Here is a 17,826-nt window from a genome sequence, read left to right as displayed (position 1 = left end):
GGATTTGTTGACAGTAAGAAATGTATTAAAAACACCAGACTGATGCTTTAACAAAACATCCTGAGGAATAATAAAAATAAAAGCTAAATTTGTCTGATGTGTGTTTTACTGAATTCAGTCACTGAAGCTCCCGGTGTGATTCAGGATGCTCCTCTCTCTGTTTAACACGAGTGAAAGGGTTAAACTTTTACAGAGAAACCTGGAGGTCTAATAACTTCAGCACACACACACACACACACACACACACACACACACACACACACACACACACACACACACACACACACACACACACACACACACAGAGCTGTGGTTGAGTGTGTAGGAGGGAACAGGAACAGGAGCTGGAGGAGTCGAGGAGGAGGAGATGGTGGAAAATCTCTCTGCTTTCTGTCTTTATCCCACTATCTCTCTCTCTCTGTCTCTCTCTCTCTGTCTCTCTCTCTCTCTCTCCTCTCTCTCTCTCTCTCTCTCTCTCTCTCTCTGTCTCTCTCTCTCTCTCTCGGTCTCTCTGTGTGTGTGTGTCTCTCTCTGTCTCTCTCTCTCTCTCCGTCTCTCTGTCTCTCTCTCTTCCTCTCCATCTCTATGCCTCTCTCTCGTTCTCTCCCTGGTAATAATATCTCGTTATGAATTAGTAATTATGGTCTGGTTGCCGTTAGTAACAAGTTGCCAACAGTTCCATAATTCATCATCATCCATTTTTAATCAAATCTCATCGAGCTCCAAACGCCGACCTCTGAGAGAGAGAGAGAGAGTGTGTGTGTGTGTGTGTGTGTGTGTGTGTGTCTTTACTTTGTGTTGCTTTGTTGAAACAGGAAGCAGCTGTAGTAGCAGCAGTAGTATTAGCAGTAGCCTAGTAGTAGGCTAGTAGTAGTAATAGCAGTGGTAGTAGTAGTAGTAGTAGTAGTAGGCTAGTAGCAGTAGTATTAGTAGTAGTAGCAGTAGTAGTATTAGTAGCAGTAGCAGTAGTAGTAGTAGTAGTAGTAGTAGTAGTAGTAGTAGTAGCAGTAGTAGTATTAGTAGCAGTAGCAGTAGTAGTAGTAGTAGTAGTAGTAGTAGTAGTAGTAGTAGTAGTACTCACCAATATTTGGGTGTTTCAGTAAGCGACAGATTCGAGCTTCGCGGTCTAACTTCTGGTGATCTGACAACAGACAAAAACAAAGCGTGATTATTAATCAACAAGTTAAGACGTTATGAATAATAATTATTGGTGATTAATAATGTGTCACTGAAACATTAAGAACGTTTATCTTGCAGAAGACAGTGGAGACTGTACTGTGAATATTACTGTGAATATTACTGATAATATGCCGGTCTGTCTTGTTTTATTAAAAGCATTGAAACTGAAGTTCTTCACAGAGTGGAAACACTGGAGAGAAATATTTGTTCTCAGTATTGTTGCTGGAATTTCCTCTTTCACTGAGGAGCAACTTGTGACTGGAAGGTTGCTGGTTCAAATCCCAAACTGAATGAGAAACTCTCAGTTCCCTGAAGGCCCTCGAGTGCTGGAGCTGCTGGGTGGAAATCAGTAGAGACTGTGTTGTACTGGTCAGCTCCAGTAGAAACCAGTAGAGACTGTGTTGTACTGGTCAGCTCCCAGTCGAAAACCAGTAGAGACTGTGTTGTACTGGTCAGCTCCCAGTCGAAACCAGTAGAGACTGTGTTGTACTGGTCAGCTCCAGTAGAAACCAGTAGAGACTGTGTTGTACTGGTCAGCTCCAGTAGAAACCAGTAGAGACTGTGTTGTACTGGTCAGCTCCCAGTCGAAACCAGTAGAGACTGTGTTGTACTGGTCAGCTCCCAGTCGAAACCAGTAGAGACTGTAGTCAATTAGAGCAATGACAGCCTCTCCATTCTGCTTCCTGATTGGATATCAGACCCATAAATCATCTTCACTTCCCGCCTTCATAAGAAACTCATTACTGAAGTCATTATAACTGAGAGAGAGACACATAGACAGAGAGAGAGAGAGAGAGAGAGAGAGAGAGAGAGAGAGAGAAAGAGAGAGAAAGAGAGATCCCAACGAAAGTAATATATATATTTGTTTTATTAAAAAGAAAACACAAAGATCAGGGAAGAAAGAGAAGGCTAATGTGAGAAAGACAGAGAAGAAAGTGTCCAAGTTAAACCAAAGAAATCAGTAAAATTAGCCAATTAGTGAACTGACACAAACATCGCAGCGAGCATCTGATCATGTGTGTTTCCATAGCAGCTAAATCAGTTAGCTAGATAAAACTGAGGCTAATAAGTTAATACAAGAAGACAAGACGATGAGATATAAGTTCATGAGGAGGTTCAACATGGCGGCCGCATCGCTGTTTCCATGCAGGCAGAACAAAGAAATGCCAGCGCTTCTTTGCTCAGTTGTTGTTTTCTTAAGTCTAGGTTTCAGGATTTGCTTCGTCAAAATTGCATCACGAATCCTTGTGCGATGATTTTGGAAGCTACAGCTGTTGGGGGGCGGCTCTCTGTTGGCTCCTCCCCCCTCAGGGGCGGGGCTGTTTTGTTATGGGAGTGCAGAAGAAAACATTAGCATAGTACATTAGATAGTGAACTAGGTATTTCCAAAAACTGAGGTAACTAAGAGAGAGGAATGCTGCTGTAGTAATGGACAACAAATCGACTGACTGACTGACTAACTAAGTAACTAGCTAGGTAAATAATTAACTAGCTAAATAACTAACTAACTAACTAACTAACTAACTAAGTGACTGACTGGTGGATGTGCTGAGCAGCCATGCCCACAGATACTGAGAGTAAATGCTGCAGTGAATGGGACTGACAGATTTTGCTTGCTTGCATGGCTGACAGGAGAACAGGATTATTGTGTCAACATCAGAGTTTCGATGCTCATATGAACAGCAGCGTTTTTCAAACATTCCTCCACAGCCAACAGGATCAACTAGAGAAAGAAAAAGACACCAGCTGGACTGAGAGCGCAAATGACGAGCCTTCAACTGGATAACTGTGCTGACTTGACTGGTAACAATCAGGCCTTTGGACCATGGATGTCTAATTGTATAAACTTTGCTATACTTTGAGTAAGGCAGTCACAGTTTTGTCACAGCTGGGCGCAGAGAGGCCGGCATCCTCTCTCTTTATTTACCGTTTCTAGTTCTCCTTGCCAACTATAGGCTAGGCTAGTCCAGCTAAGTTAGCTAGCTTACTGTGCTAAGCAAACAATGTTTTTCTCTCCTCTCTGGCCTTTAATTTGCCTGACATAACACCATTGGTCTAGGGGGGCGTGTCTAGTGCTCAGTGTAGCGCAATGCATGTTGGGAAACTAAGCATCTCAACAATCTCAGGAGGCTGGTTACTCTGTTTCTCATGGTTTCCCACGCTGAGAAAAAAACGGATAGGAAATATAAAGGTGTGGTTCAGCCTGATGTCCATTAACCCTCCCAGAGTTACTTTGCTTTAAGGTCTTATTCAGTTTAAACTGTTTCCATAAGCGATTGATCAACTGTGATCCGGTCTTCCTGTTTCCATGTATAAACCAATTAACAGAATATTCCCCCTCTGAGCAATAGTAGCCTACTTCTAATACAGGGAAAACAAATTATGAACAGTAATATTAAGAGTAAGTAATGCTGGTGACATCAAAATGTACCCATAAGGCTTTTCAAGTCTGAGTTTGCGCAAACAGTGAAAACCAAAAGTGAAATTAGTAAGATGATTCCATGCAGCCCATTTAACACGGCAGTAAGCTGCCAGGTTTCTGATGATCGGAGCATGAGCTTACTGGGTGATTGTGGTCTAGTTGACATTTACATGTGTCAACCTAAAACTGGGTTACTTGGGTAACTAGGTTAAGAAAGGAATTCTCTGAGGAAGTAGCCTAACATTTCGAAAACAAGACTAAGAGTCTAACAGCCCCGGAACGTTGAATTTATTTGGATGCGTCTCTGCAGGACTCGAGCTCGGGTCTCCGCTTGAGAGTCTGCAGTCTGACTCCCTGCGGCACACGAGACTCATAAAGTGGAGACCAGAGCAAGCGAGTGACAGTACCATCCATAGAGCCCCTGCTGTTGCGGGGCTAAAAACATCTCTCCCCCATAACAGTTTGGCTAAAAATATTTGGATCTACAGTCCAAAAATTTTTAATCTATGGCAGTGCAAACTGCAAAATATAAAACCCCAGCAGAAAGGCTGAGTCTGGAGGTTCTACACATTATTCTGTAGCCTGAACACAGAGTTTTGGTCATGTTGTCAATAGTGGACAGAAGCTTCTGAAAGTAATAATCCACAATACTTTCATAAACACAGTAAATTCCATTTTGCTCCTCTCCCTCTCTCTGCTGTAGCTCAACAGTGATCCAACCTATATCCAGTTCATAAAGCTTTTCCACTGTCTGTCCAGAGCTAAACAGCCGGTGTCTGGTCGCTCTTTCCTGGGAAAAATCCTCTGCTGCACAGGAAGTGATGCGTTGCACGTTTCCGTTTGACATAAACAGCAGAACAAGTGGGAGTCTTGGTCTGTGCAGAGTTAATGCAGGATGAAGGCTGACTCTCTGGCCAGGTTGTGGTGGCTTGTGGTTTTGTTGATTAGGTTCTAACTGACATCGAACCGCAACAAATAAAAGCACTTGTAAAACCACAACTCCCTCTCTCACATGAGCCAAATTAAATTTCACTGGAAGAGAGAAGGATCCTCTTTAACCTCCACACTGAGTTCAAATGGACAAATAAGAGCAGCATCTTCCTGCGTGTTAAATTATTTTCTGGATACCACATTTAGTCATGAAAATACTGATGTAGATACACACCAAGTTAATACTGCGTAAAGACCAATGATCAAGAAATGAATAGATTGTTAAAAGAGAAATGGTTTGATAATGATTGTCTAGCTGCCAGGAAACTGCGGAGGAAGTTGTCCAAAGCCAAACAGAGAGCCAGCAGACCAGGAGGTGTAAAATACATCACAGCTCTACAGGAATATAAAGCAATGCTTCAGAACAAAAAAGACATTCATAGGTGTAAGAAATAAACTGAAAGTGAAAATGCACCAAATGAAAATAGATCTGTGGATGGGAAATCTGTGGGTTAGGATTTATCGATAACACAAGTAAAGAAAGTTTACGTGTTTGAATCTTAATATAAAATCCCAGAATCTGAAATCTTAAGTGGAATCTGACCCAAAAGGATATAATCAGTCAGCTCAGCAAACCTGAGCTACCAGAGCTGAAAGGTTGAAATACAGCAGCAGTAAAATAACTGGAAAATGATGTAACTTCCCTTATCCAACACAACATACTGAACAAATGTCACATTGGCTTCGTACCCAAACACAGAGGAACAGCAGATCAAATCTACAGCCTGCAGTCTGAAGAAAAAACACATCCAACACAAAACGTGGCTAAAATATTCACCTGCTGTTGATTTAAAAAGGATTTGATTTCCCTTGGCACAAAAGACTATTCTTTAAACTAATTCAAAAGGGCATTGAGGGTGAAAACTGTAATATTATCAACTCAGTATACTCAGCAAACAAATCGGCCAAAAAAGAGTCCGACAAGGGTGTCGTTTGGCCCCAACACTTTTTAATGTAGAAATAAACATATAAGGCTGAGGTTTGTTCATTTATTATTATTATTATTAGTAGTAGTATTAGTATTATTAGTATTATCTATTAATGTATATAATATTACTTTAGTAACACAGGTTTCTTTCCTGCCAGACCAATAAAACAGAATGGAATTGAACTGAACTGAAATGAATGAGATGGAGAGAGAGATGTAGACAGGGAGACACACACACACACACACACTGCTTTGTCAACTTTGCGGGCGGTGTTGCTAAGCAACCAAAGGAAGTCTAAAAACCAGAATAGTGATCTGAAAAAAATCTGCAGAAATGGAGAGAGAGAGAGAGAGAGAGAGAAAGACAGACAGACAGACAGACAGACAGACAGACACGAAAGACACACAGAGAGAGAGAGAGACACACACAGAGAAAGAGACAAAGAGAGAGACACAGAGAGAGAGAGAGAGAGAGAGAGAGAGACAGACACAGAAAGATACAGAGAGACACACAGAGAGAGACACAGAGAGAGAGAGAGACACACACAGAGAGAGAGAGAGACAGAGAGAGAGAGACAGACACAGAAAGACACAGAGAGACACACAGAGAGAGACACAGAGAGAGAGAGAGACACACACAGAGAGAGAGAGACAGAGAGAGAGAGACAGAGAGAGAGAGAGAGAGGGAGAGGGAGAGGGAGAGGGAGAGGTCAAATGTCGAGGACAAACGTCTGGACCAGACTGAGCAGGTGAGTTTGGTATGTGGACCAAACAGCAGATCAGTTGATCTACTGAGGAACAGGCGATGCGTTCAGGCGACGACATTTTTGCGCTTCCTTTCAGAATTTGAAAAGTGATCAGACTTTCACCCACTCACTCGGCGCGATCCGCTGCCGACCAATCGTTATCGAGGATGAACATGAGTGACAGCAGAACAAACATGGAGGAAAAGCTCGTCCTCGCAGCTCATCACAAGGATTATCACAACCTGAAGGTAAAAAAAACATTCCAAACAGTGTAAACACTGGATGGTGTCTGCAAGCTAGGCTAACACTAGCTACGTTAGCCTAGTTTGTTCACATGAGTCTAATCCTCGCCTTTATCTTAAACTAGAAGGCACTCGGAGAGCGCAGACCTCCACCAAGATTTGTGCTATTATTGCTTGTTCGTGAGTCGGATCCAGATCCGCTCCAAAATTTAATGGGTTCTTCCTTGGCCCATGCTACACCCTTCCACCAAGTTTCATGAAAATCAGGCCAGTAGTTTTTCCGTAATCCTGCTAACAGACAAACAGACAAACAAACGGCACCGAAAACAAAACCTCCTCGGCGGAGGTAATAAAAGCTCTTCTCAAGACCATTTTAAATGCATGCATGAGGTGTCGCCTGAACGCAGCCTAACAGCCTCCTGCATGACATCAGACTCCGCCCACCAGGCTGCTGCTCAGCCTCTAACTCCGCCCACCCAGCCGACATCCTGCTCAGATGGCTGAACGCTCACATGAGCAGCTGGTCAACCAGTCAGTCAGTACTAGCTTTAGCTTTGTTTGCTCTGGAAGAACAGGGGCCTCTTCCTGTGTTGTGCCGTAAAGCGATCCAGCAGATTTCCCTCCAGATCCACCAGGTGGAGAAACAGTGAGACCAACGCACCGAATACTGGAGTAATCAGGTTAAGTCAGTATTTCAATTACATGTTTACAGGGTTTAGAGAACTCGATTTCTCTAATAACCTGCTTCACATGGTTCATTTAAAGAGTAACTCCACACTAAAACATTTCATATCTACTATGTAGTTATAACTACTATAGTCATAGCTACTATGTAGTTATGAAATACAACAACGGCTGTAATATTGTTAACTTTTGAGTAATCTGACTCAGTATTTATCTCAGTAACCTGACAGAATTACTCTTTAATAATCGGTCTACCGCTCCTCACTGCACTACAGAAGCTGAAAGCGGCCAAAGTTGATCACATATTTTTTAATCCTTTACTCTCCAGGTCACCACTGAATTATCCTGAGATATCGAACTTTGTTTTCTGATAATCACAATTTCATTATTCCATTACCATTAGATAAATTAAACTGTTTTTCTGGAGATCACAGCTTCAGTCGGTTACTGACTTTCTGCCTGTGTGCCTCGATTAAATAAATGTGTGATCTCTCCTTCTGACATTGTCAATTCCACTTTAGTCTTCTACACATTGGCAGCACTATCAGGCTCACCAGGCCCGGCAAAACCATTGATTTGTTATCTGGAGAAAACGAGATAATTGATATCTGATATCAAGATAACGAGACTAAAACAAATCTCAGCAGCGGGCTTCTGTCCTGCAGCGTCAGGCTGTTCGCTCTGCTGGTCTGCTCAGTGTAAAATGCAGCACAGAGCCGGCAGAGGCTGCCAGCCTTCTGTTTACTGTCATTATTCAGCCGTCCGGCCCGACGGAAACAACATTTGACACGGCAGCATCTGCAGAGCTGTGACCGACAGCTTCGGGCCGCGGTGCGAGGATCACTCCCTCCTGCTGAATGTGAGCAAACCAAAGGAGACGATTTTCACTTCCACACCAACAGAAGATCAGCAGCCGGCGGGAAGCCACATCCAAACCTGATATGAACCATGGGATTCACATGTAGACACGCCAGAGCCTGCAGTGTTTATTTTCATCAAATTTGTTTATTTAGTCGTAGTCGTTTGACAAAAAAACGAGTCTGATTTTAGTGCCGGCATATTGAGTACATTTCAGTGTCAGTTGTCATTGTCAGTTATTTATGAACCAAAATAGCCTCTGATTTTTGTAAACAGATGACTACATTATAGTCGACAAAAATACATTAACTTCAACATCAGAATGAAAAAACAGCAGCGCTCTTTTAGTGTAGATTACATTTGCAAGATTTAAACGTTTTCCTATTTTTCTGTTTTTGAAGTTTACACTCAACATGAAACGCTGACTCATTTGTTCTGAATCATCAGAAACATTAAATTAAACTAGATGTTGCTCAGTAGAGCTCATTCCTCCTCCATACCACCAACGCTATGCAACTGTCAAGATATTCCACTTCCATACAGATTTTCACCGAAACGTAATAATTTCTTCCATCATCAACTGGTTTCAGATTTTCCTGACTGGAGCTGAATGTGACATGAGATCTGTTCATGTGAATCTGTTCAGAACACAGAACTTGAACAGATAGAACGATCTTTCCACTGTTTGCTATGGTAATTTGGCTGGTACACCATAAAATGGCGACTATGGCAATATATTAGTTGCTACAGTGACACAAGTCTGGTTACTGAGGCCATAATTCTGTCACACTGCTTGAGAACTGTGCAGATAAGTCTGTTAGCAAGCTGTCAAAACTCAATGGAAAACTAATGTTAGCGACGAGGCTAACATTAGCGACGAGGGCTAAGGAGAGGATCACACCGAGAAGCGTCTCTAGAAACGCATCACCAGCAAAACCAGTTTTCCTGCGGTGCGGTGGGCCTGGTGTGCGCTCCTCTCTTGTGACGTGCAGAGGTGCCACGCCACTGTTCTGTTCTGACGGCCCGTTCTACCGAAACCCCAACAGTCTGAAAACTCTGTGCCTGGCTCCGTCCACAGCCGTGGCTTCTGACAGCCTCGACCGTCAGCTCGCTCTAACCCTGACCTCAGCGACCCCAGGCCTCAACCCAACCACCTCCGGGATAACGGGCCGTCGGACAAACGGGCTTTCGGTCCAATGGGTGGACATTTTTCGGACTATTGGGGTTTTGGAATAATGGGCCGTCGGAACAATGGGCGGTCCCCCGTGCGTCGTGTTTTTCTGGCGTTTTTCTGGCGTTTTTTAGGCTCGCATAAAAGTTAAAATATCTTCAACTTTTCAGCGCAAGGCGCAGAGTCACACCTCTCGTCAATGTCACACTTGGGCCGGGCAGCCAATCAAATCAAGCAGAAGGCGGGCTTTCCTTCCAGTTTTGATGCCGTTTGATGTGGGGGGAACGGTGAAGCACTGGCAAACACAGATGAAAAGCTGATGTCAGCGGTCTTTAGCCCGGTGGCTCAGCAGCTCTGCTCCACAGGCCTCCAGGCTGGTTTCTCTGCCTAGCTGTCTTTGAAGCGGCTGCGGCTGTAGCGACGCTTCTCGGTGTGATCGCCCCGTTATGTAGGGTTAGGGTTAGGCTTCATCAAAGACTGTGCTTCTCTCTCTAGCTCTTCAAAATCAGCATATTAGCAAACCAGCCGGTCAGCATCATCAACTTACTTTAATATAGCTGCTTAAATGCGATACGGAGCTTAGCCTACCTCTAGTTCAGAAGAAAAGTTAGCATTCGCTAACTTCAAACAGCTAACGGACATCGGCTGAAACAAATGAACTCAACTATAAACACTTCTAACTGCAGCAGGTGAGCAGCTCCACCTGGTGGAGGCAGAGTGACACTTCATTCAGCTGAATGCCAGATTCCTCTGCTTTGGTTCTTGCTGTCAAACCTCTCAGCTCAGTGACTTGCTGTGAGTCGCTTTATACAGAAGCTAGTCCAACGGGTCACATCAACATGGCCGCTGCCCCGACCGTCCTGGAACATTGATTTGACCGGGAAAGACTGTTCTATCCATTCAAGTTCTGTGGTTCAGAAGTTATATGCCTTTTTATGAGAAGCCACGCCCACCGCCACGCCTCCCTTTGGCCAATTGGTGTGAAAAGTTAATCGGTTCTTCCTCGCCCCATGACCAATCTTTCCACAAATCACATAAAAATCCACTGATAACTTTTTGAGAAATCCTGCTAACAGACGGAAAACCCTGTCCAGGAAATCATCATCATATGACTGTACTGTAGGTGCAAATATCCAAGAACTTCACCTGGATCAATAAACCTTCAGACCTTGAAAGTAATTTTTCCAAAACCTTCAAGGGAAAAAGCAGCTGGAAGCCTGAAATCTGACTGTGATATCAGTCTGCTGTAGTCAGATGGAGGTCTAGGCCTAAAACTGCAGGACTGCAGGGACAATAATGTTTGTTTAGTTTGATCTTATTTGATCTGAACTGGGGCAGAGCTGCTGGGTCGACGCTGATCCAGAATAAAAAGCCTAAAACACCTGAAACCCTTCCTCCTCTCTGCTGTTCGGTCCAGCTCAGCCAGCGGGCCGCAGCTTCGTTAAGCCTCGTTAATACTGCTAATCAACTCGTTAGCTCTAATTACAGTCTTAATTAGGTCACTTAAGGCCAAACACACACACACACACACACACTCACACACACACACATTCTGATACAAACTGAAAGGACAGACAGTATTTCTATATCAGCAGTTTACAAACGACAGAAAATCTGTTTCCTTTCCTCTTCTTCCAGGAGAAGACCCACTGCGACTTGAGCAATCAGGACCGTCAGATCAGATCTCAGATCAGCTCATCGATGTGTCATACATGACACTTCAACCACATGTTCTGTGCTCATTTGGATTTGTTTTTCCTGTCCAATATTATTATCAAGAAATATGTTGCTGTTTTAAAGCTCCATATCCTCCACTGTCCAGAGTTTTATTTAGTGTCTTTCTGTCCATTCAAAGCTGTGTGTGTGGTGTCATGAACCAAAAACACTCTCAATCCATTTCTCCACGTTCATTTTCCAGCATCTCTCTGAGCCTTACCAAGAACAGGCCGTTTCTGTCTCCGTGTCTTTAAGGCTCATTAATATTAACGACCCTCCGTTCCCATTGGCTAACCGTTTCCAGAGTGAAACGTGAGACGCCGCGGCCCGGCGGCTACAGGTAGGGAAAACTCTCCGGTAATAAACGACGACAACCGCTCAACCGCTTTGAAAAAAACTCTTTGTTAGTCTATTATTTCTTACAAAAATGATAATGAGCGAACCTTTGTGACATCACAAAGTTACGGAAGTCCAAACGGCTCGTTTAGAGGCTCGCTGCACTAATATGGATTGTGTGGATTTAGTTTTGATACTTTCACCATGTTTAGATAGACCATCCAACTCCTTTATCACCACAGAGGAAGAGGAGTCCTGCTTTACATGATGTGACCTTTAAGACGAGCTCTCCTTTAGTTCTTTTCATATTTTCAGCAGCAGAACTCCAGCAGCTGTGGAGGAGAGCGCAGCTCAGCGTTAGGATTTATCTACAAATCATATTGGATGGTCCAGAGGGAAATATGGTCCGAAGACGCAGCAACACTGGAGGAACACATCGACTCTGAGCTCTTCACCGAGCGGCTGAATTGCTTTTGTATGAGGAAACGAAATGTACTTTCAACTCTGTCTGCCTCCAGCTTCCAGATAATCTTCAGAAACACCTCAGATCCTCCGTGCGTCCGACTGAACGGCCACGCCCCCTCGGCTCGGCGGTGGCGGCGGCGGCGTGGGAAACGGATGACGCTGCCTGCAGGATCCAGATCGTGGCTTCGTCAGCTGAGATCTGATCGGAACGATCCAGGATTCAGAATGTGGATTTTGAGATCAGATCTTATTGCGGCCGTGAACCGATCTGAGAGCGAGGGATTTGAACCAGCAACCTTCCAGCTGCTTCTCTAACCTGCTGTCTGTAAAACATAAGTTAGCTTCTCATCCCTCAGTTCGTATCTAGAGCTTCTCCTCCGGTCTGCAGATTGACGACAGCCAATCAGCTCTCAGTGTCCTGCTGACAGCTGTCTGCTCGTCTCCTGAAGTTCTGTCTGAAGCGTTCGGACGTGAGGAACCCGTCGCACCTCCATGTGACGCCCGGACGTCCCGGTGTCAGTGAGGATTTCTTTATCAATGCATTCATTATAACATTTATTAAAAACTAATTTTAAAAAGGGCGTTTCTCCACTGACTGCCTCTCACAATGATTTTTTTTATTCCCGCTGTTTTCATTAGATATGTGGATCTGCCTCGGATCCGGTTATCGCACGTTTTTTTTCTGCAATCATGAAAAATTCTGTTCAAATTAAAAGTATGTAATTAAAATCTTAATAAAGCCTAACATATAATGATACAAATAAAATATAATGCTATAATAATGCACTAATAAAAAATAATAGTAAATATGCTAATGTAATAAAGGTCTAATAGAAATCGACATGGTGTGTGGGCAGGTTTGGGAGTGAACTGTCCCCCCCGGGCCTCTGTAGTCCCCCCTCAGGTCCTCACCTCTGGCTGAGAGTTTCTTGGTGTTGATGATCTTGGCGGCGTACTCCTGACCCGACAGCACCTTGACACAGCGGCGCACGATGGAAAACGCTCCCCTGGAAACACAGCAGGGGGAACCAAACAGGCGGAGTTACTGTGTGAAACGACAAAGGCCCTGCCTCCTAGTGAAGGACGCTTCCTTCTTCCTTGCTCCCTAACTAGGAAGCTTCCTAACCAGGCTCCTTGTCTGAACTAACTGGTTTCAGACAGACAGACTGTCACTCTATGAACCAGTAATGCCTTAAAATTCCCTTACATTTACATTAATTCACCCCTTAATTCATGCAAATCCCCTTAAAATGAGTTAATGGAGTGATTAATGGAGGAGATCCAGCAAAACTCCTCAAACTCCCCTTAATGTTTGACTGCTTACTTTCTAATTTAATCAAATATTCAGGGAGACAGGAGCTTTCCATTAATAACTAATTAATAACCTGTAAACGGGCACAAAAGCTATGTTATTTTTAATGGATAATTAATGTTTATGTAATGAGAAAATAAGGACATTTCAGGGATTAAATTAAGGGGTTTTGGTTTCATGGTGTCACTGCAGTTCTCGTTCCAGTCCTCCAGCAGCCGGTCTGATCAAACTGCTTTTTAAAACACTTTAAAGAAAACATCAAACTCCTCCTGTGGTTTTTCTCCTCCGTCAGACTGAGGCAGGAGAGACGTTATCGCTAGCTAGCTAAACTGCGCAGGATGCTAACGCTGGTTTGCGCTGACTGGACTCAAATCAAGTCACATGACTCACTGACCATTTTCGCATTAAAATGAATTGAAAATGTTTTTATTTCTTATGATCATGTCATCGTTTTATCATCGTTTTGGAAAGTCTTTTCTCAGACTGAGGACTTCCATCCTCATTAATTTTAGCGGATGTCGGGGAAGTTTCATTGTTCTTCGTTGATGCTGCAAGGTATTGTGGGATTTCCTGCTCCACCTGTCAATCAGTCAGTTCAAAATCAGTCAAAACAAGGAACCTTCAAAGGAAATGAGACAGAACGGCGACTGGAACACTTTTTTTTTTTTTTTTGGACCTTCCTGCCTTCCCTCAGTTTGACACAGCTGATGTCACCATGACAACCAACCGCTAAAACTCATTCCAACTGGCTCAAATGATGTCATATGATTCAAGTGTTATTTTGTATTTTATTTTTCTAGGTTCATTTTGGAAAACTTTTTCTCGAAGCGGATGTAGGGGAAGTTGCGCTCTTCTTCGCTGATGTTGCAAGGTATTGTGGGACGTGGGATTACTGTGGGACGCTCCCTTCAAAACCGGCTGAAACAAGGAATGTTAAAAGGAAGCTTCCTAGTGTCCTTCCTATGTGTCCTACCTGAAGGAGACGCAACCACAATTTAAACTTCCTCCCTAGAAATGTTTCCTTGAAAGGAAGCTTCCCTGGGCTGGAGAACTGAAATCTGAAATTCAGTTTTAGGTCTCTCTCTCTCTCTCTCTCTCTCTCTCTCTCTCTCTCTCTCTCTCTCTCTCTCTCTCTCTCTCTCTCCTTCTCTCTCTCTCTCTCTCTCTCTCTCTCTCTCTCTCCTTCTCTCTCTCTGTCTCTTTCTCTCTCTCTCTTTCTTTCTCTGTCTCTCTCTCTCTATGAAAGCTGTATTTTGCCACCCACCCATACATTATGTAAGGGACTCTTGGCGGTGTGTGTGTGTGTGTGTGTGTGCGTGTGTGTGTGTGTGTGTGTAGGCGGTGAGTGGGTTGGGGTCAGAAAGGTGTAATACTCATCCCTCTCTCTATTTCCGTCTATATCTATCTATCTATCTATCTATCTACCTATCTATCTATCTATCTATCTATCTATCATTATGATCAGAAGGTTGTTGGTTTGGGTATCAGGTAATAAAAATAGTGCTACTAATTATAACAATAGAAAATAATAAAAATAAACAAAACAATAAAACCAAAAATAATATGATAAATAATAATAAATGTTAATAATAATAATAAACGTTATTGAAACAAAATATAATAATAATTAAATAAATAAAAAATAATAAAATAATGACAGCAACGAATAATGATAATAATAATAATAATAATAATGATAATGATAATAATAATAATAATAATAATAATAATAATAATAATAATAATAATAATAATAATAAAGTGTTTGGCTGACTTACTTGCCCAGCTCTTCATACAGCTGATACTCTTCGGTGAAACGAGTGCAGATGACCGTTGCCATGGTGACCCGGCGGGGCGAGGGTCAGGGGGCGTCCTGTCCGTCTTCCTCTGAGGAGGATGAAGATGACCGAGACCGAGACCGAGACCGAGACCAAGACCGAGACCGAGACCGACCCGTCTGTCTGTCTGTCTGTCTCTGGATGGAAGGACGGAGAAGAAGAGGAGAGGAAGAAGAAGAAGAAGAGAAGATGGAGGGATGGAGAGCTGTTTAGGACAGAGGAAAAGAAGAGGAAGAGGAGAAGAGGAAGAGAAGATGGAGGGATGGAGAGAGCAGTGAGAAGAGCTGCTTCTCTCTCTTTCTCTCTCTCTCTGTCTTCATCTGTGGGAGAGAGAGGCGCTTTCGGTCGCTCGACCCGCCCGCCCACTCCCCGAGCAGCCAATCACAGGCTGGGTTTCTGGAAACACACACACACACACACACACACACACACACACACACACACACACGGTAGCCATGGCGACTGCATCCTCTCTCTCCGAGCTGGAAAGCGAGGCTTCGTATGATGCCAACTCTCTCTCACACAATAAATTATTTGATTATTATATTATTAAATGCAATAAAAATTAACATGGTACTACCACTATACTACTACTAGTACTGCTACTGCTACTACTACTACCACTAGTACTGCTGCTAAAACTACTATGCTACTACTACTGCTAATACTGCTACTACTAGTCGTAGTACTGCTACGACTAGTAGTACTGCCAGTACTGCTACTGCCCCTGCTATATTATTGATGTTGTAATATGTATGTATTTATATGATAGACTAATATTTTTATAGTTACTTTAGTGGATTGGAGAGACAAAACTCTGTTTCCTCTTCTCTGTTTGTGGCCTATTGCCTGAGGGACGGACATGTCTATCTCTCTCTCTCTTTCTCTTTCTCTCTCTCTGTTTCTCTATGTCTCTCTCTATATGTTTCTCTATTTCTCTCTCTCTATTTTTAGGTCTGTTTTCACCCCTGGGGATGAGGCACTTTCTCTCCTTCTCTCTTTCTTTCTTTCTGTCACTCATCTTTTCCGCTTGGCTTCTTCTTTTCCAGCCCATCCATCCATCCCTCCTCCTCTCCTCCTCCTCTCCTCTCCAGGGAAGAAGGGAGGAGGAGTGAAGGAATGGAGGAGTTCTTACTCTGATTGGTCAGGATATTCTAATCAAGTCCTGTTGGAAGCCGAAGTGAAATGACTGATAACAGCTAAATATTAATGCTAAAATATTATAATATGGTCAGACCAGAATGTTTCCCGCACTTTACACCAATTTCAGTGCAGGAATTCTCCAAGCTGGTTATGGCATCCAAGTCCTCCGCCTGTCTGGATCCCATCTCCACCAAACTGGAGAGAGAGTTTCTCGCTGCTTCAGGGTTTTCTCCGGTTCCTTCTCTGCTGGCACTGAACCTGATTCTTTCAAAGCTGCAGCTATCAAACCAGTTATCAAATTTCCAACCTTCCATTTCTCTCTAAAATATTAGAAAAGGCAGTGTCACTACAACTTACGCACTTTCTGAATTCAATCTGATATCTTTCAATCCGGTATCAGACCCAAGTCACATATGGCCTGTTTTTAGCCACAGACCACAAATCTGCATCCATTTTTTCATGAAGTTCAGCCTTTGAAAATCTGTCTTATTCTATCTAGTGTGTGAAAAGCTTGCAAATTGATGGCTTGCGAATGAATGGCAGAATGAATGAATGGGTTTGGAGCTAGCAATGCCACATTTCCAGTAACACTTTTTATAATAAGTATATTATAATATGCTTCTGTGTCTGAAAGGGGCTGAAAGGGGCTGATGTAACACCTCTGCCCTCTGAGGTTCTGTATGGCGTCCCACAAAGTTCAATTCTGGGTCCCCTTCTGTTTTCACTGTACATGCTTCCTTTTGTCTATAAATGACAGTTCCCACACAGAAAAATAAAGGTGCGAACTGGAACTGAACATGGTTCTTGGAGTGATGCCATAGGAGAACCATTTCTGGTTCCATAAAGAACCTTTCAAGAACATTTTAATATGGTTCTTAATGGGTTCTTAATTCTTAGTTATTGGATGGTGGGTGATGGAATAAAAGTGGAAAACCCCTCCATAGTTTATAGTTTGCAGTTCCAAATGAAGCTACACAAGTGCAGATAAACAAAAACACAATGCAGGTGTTCTATGCAAAGGGTGTCACTCTGAAGAACCATTTTTGGTTCCAGTTACCACCTTTGTTTTTCTGTGTGCATTTATATGCCGATGATACACAACTTTACATTGCAATGACAAATAACTTCTTACTCCTACATGCAGACAAAACCAGATTGTTCATCTTAGGCCCAAAGCAACAGCAAACTAATTTCTCTGATTTTTTCTCTCTCAATATTGACAGCTGCACCATTACTCCTAAAGAATCTGTAAAAACCTTGGTGTTATTTTCAATTCTGATCTGTCAACAATCACATCAAGGCAGTATACAAAACAGCATCTTTTCACCTCAGAAATATCTCCAAATCCAGGGGTGATGGATCATATTACCCCAGTCTTAGTCTCCTTTCACTTCCCAGTAACTGAAAGAATTCACTACAAAATCCTGCCTGTCTCTTTCAAAGCACTAAACGGTGTTGCCCCTAACTATCTCAGACCTACAAACCTGAACCCTCTGCACACAGGATGCTGGACTCCTTGTTATTGCACATATTGAGAAGAAGCCCAGCAGCTTCCTCATTGCTCCTCCTGACATATACGTATGCATGCTGGGAGATGTAGTTCCTCCAGCTTGTCCTGGGTCTGCTCTGGGGTCTCCTACCAGTCGGTCATGCCCAGTATATGTCCGAATGGAGGCACCTGGGAGGAATCTTGACCAGGTGACTGAACCTCCTCAACTGGATCTCAGTGCGGAGCAGCAGCTCGACTCTGAGGTTCTGCTGGATCGCTGAGCTCCTCAATCCAACCTGCAGAAAAA

General features: G+C 43.2%; 1 protein-coding gene across 1 annotated transcript in view; it reads right to left on the bottom strand.

The window, feature by feature from the left end:
- LOC139667003 (calcium/calmodulin-dependent protein kinase type II subunit alpha) overlaps positions 1-14,889 on the bottom strand; it is a gene marked incomplete at its 3' end in the record, with an annotated part of 28,064 nt that extends 13,175 nt beyond the window's left edge. Inside the window, exons 1-3 of the mRNA XM_071546370.1 lie at positions 14,828-14,889; positions 12,650-12,744; positions 1,082-1,141 (exon numbers count right to left, since the gene is read on the bottom strand). Of these exons, the coding sequence (XP_071402471.1) occupies positions 1,082-1,141; positions 12,650-12,744; positions 14,828-14,889 (217 nt within the window). The remainder of the gene's footprint in view (positions 1-1,081; positions 1,142-12,649; positions 12,745-14,827) is intronic.
- Positions 14,890-17,826: the final 2,937 nt, after the last annotated feature.

The sequence above is a fragment of the Centroberyx affinis genome, unplaced genomic scaffold, assembly GCF_046629955.1.
Source record: "Centroberyx affinis isolate AG114_WGS23_722 - 3 ecotype Tasmania unplaced genomic scaffold, CSIRO-AGI_Caff_v1 ptg005245l_1, whole genome shotgun sequence".
Lineage (NCBI taxonomy): Eukaryota > Metazoa > Chordata > Actinopteri > Beryciformes > Berycidae > Centroberyx > Centroberyx affinis.
The sequence above is the reverse complement of the archived record's forward strand: the minus strand, read 5'-3'. Positions and strand labels throughout refer to the sequence as shown.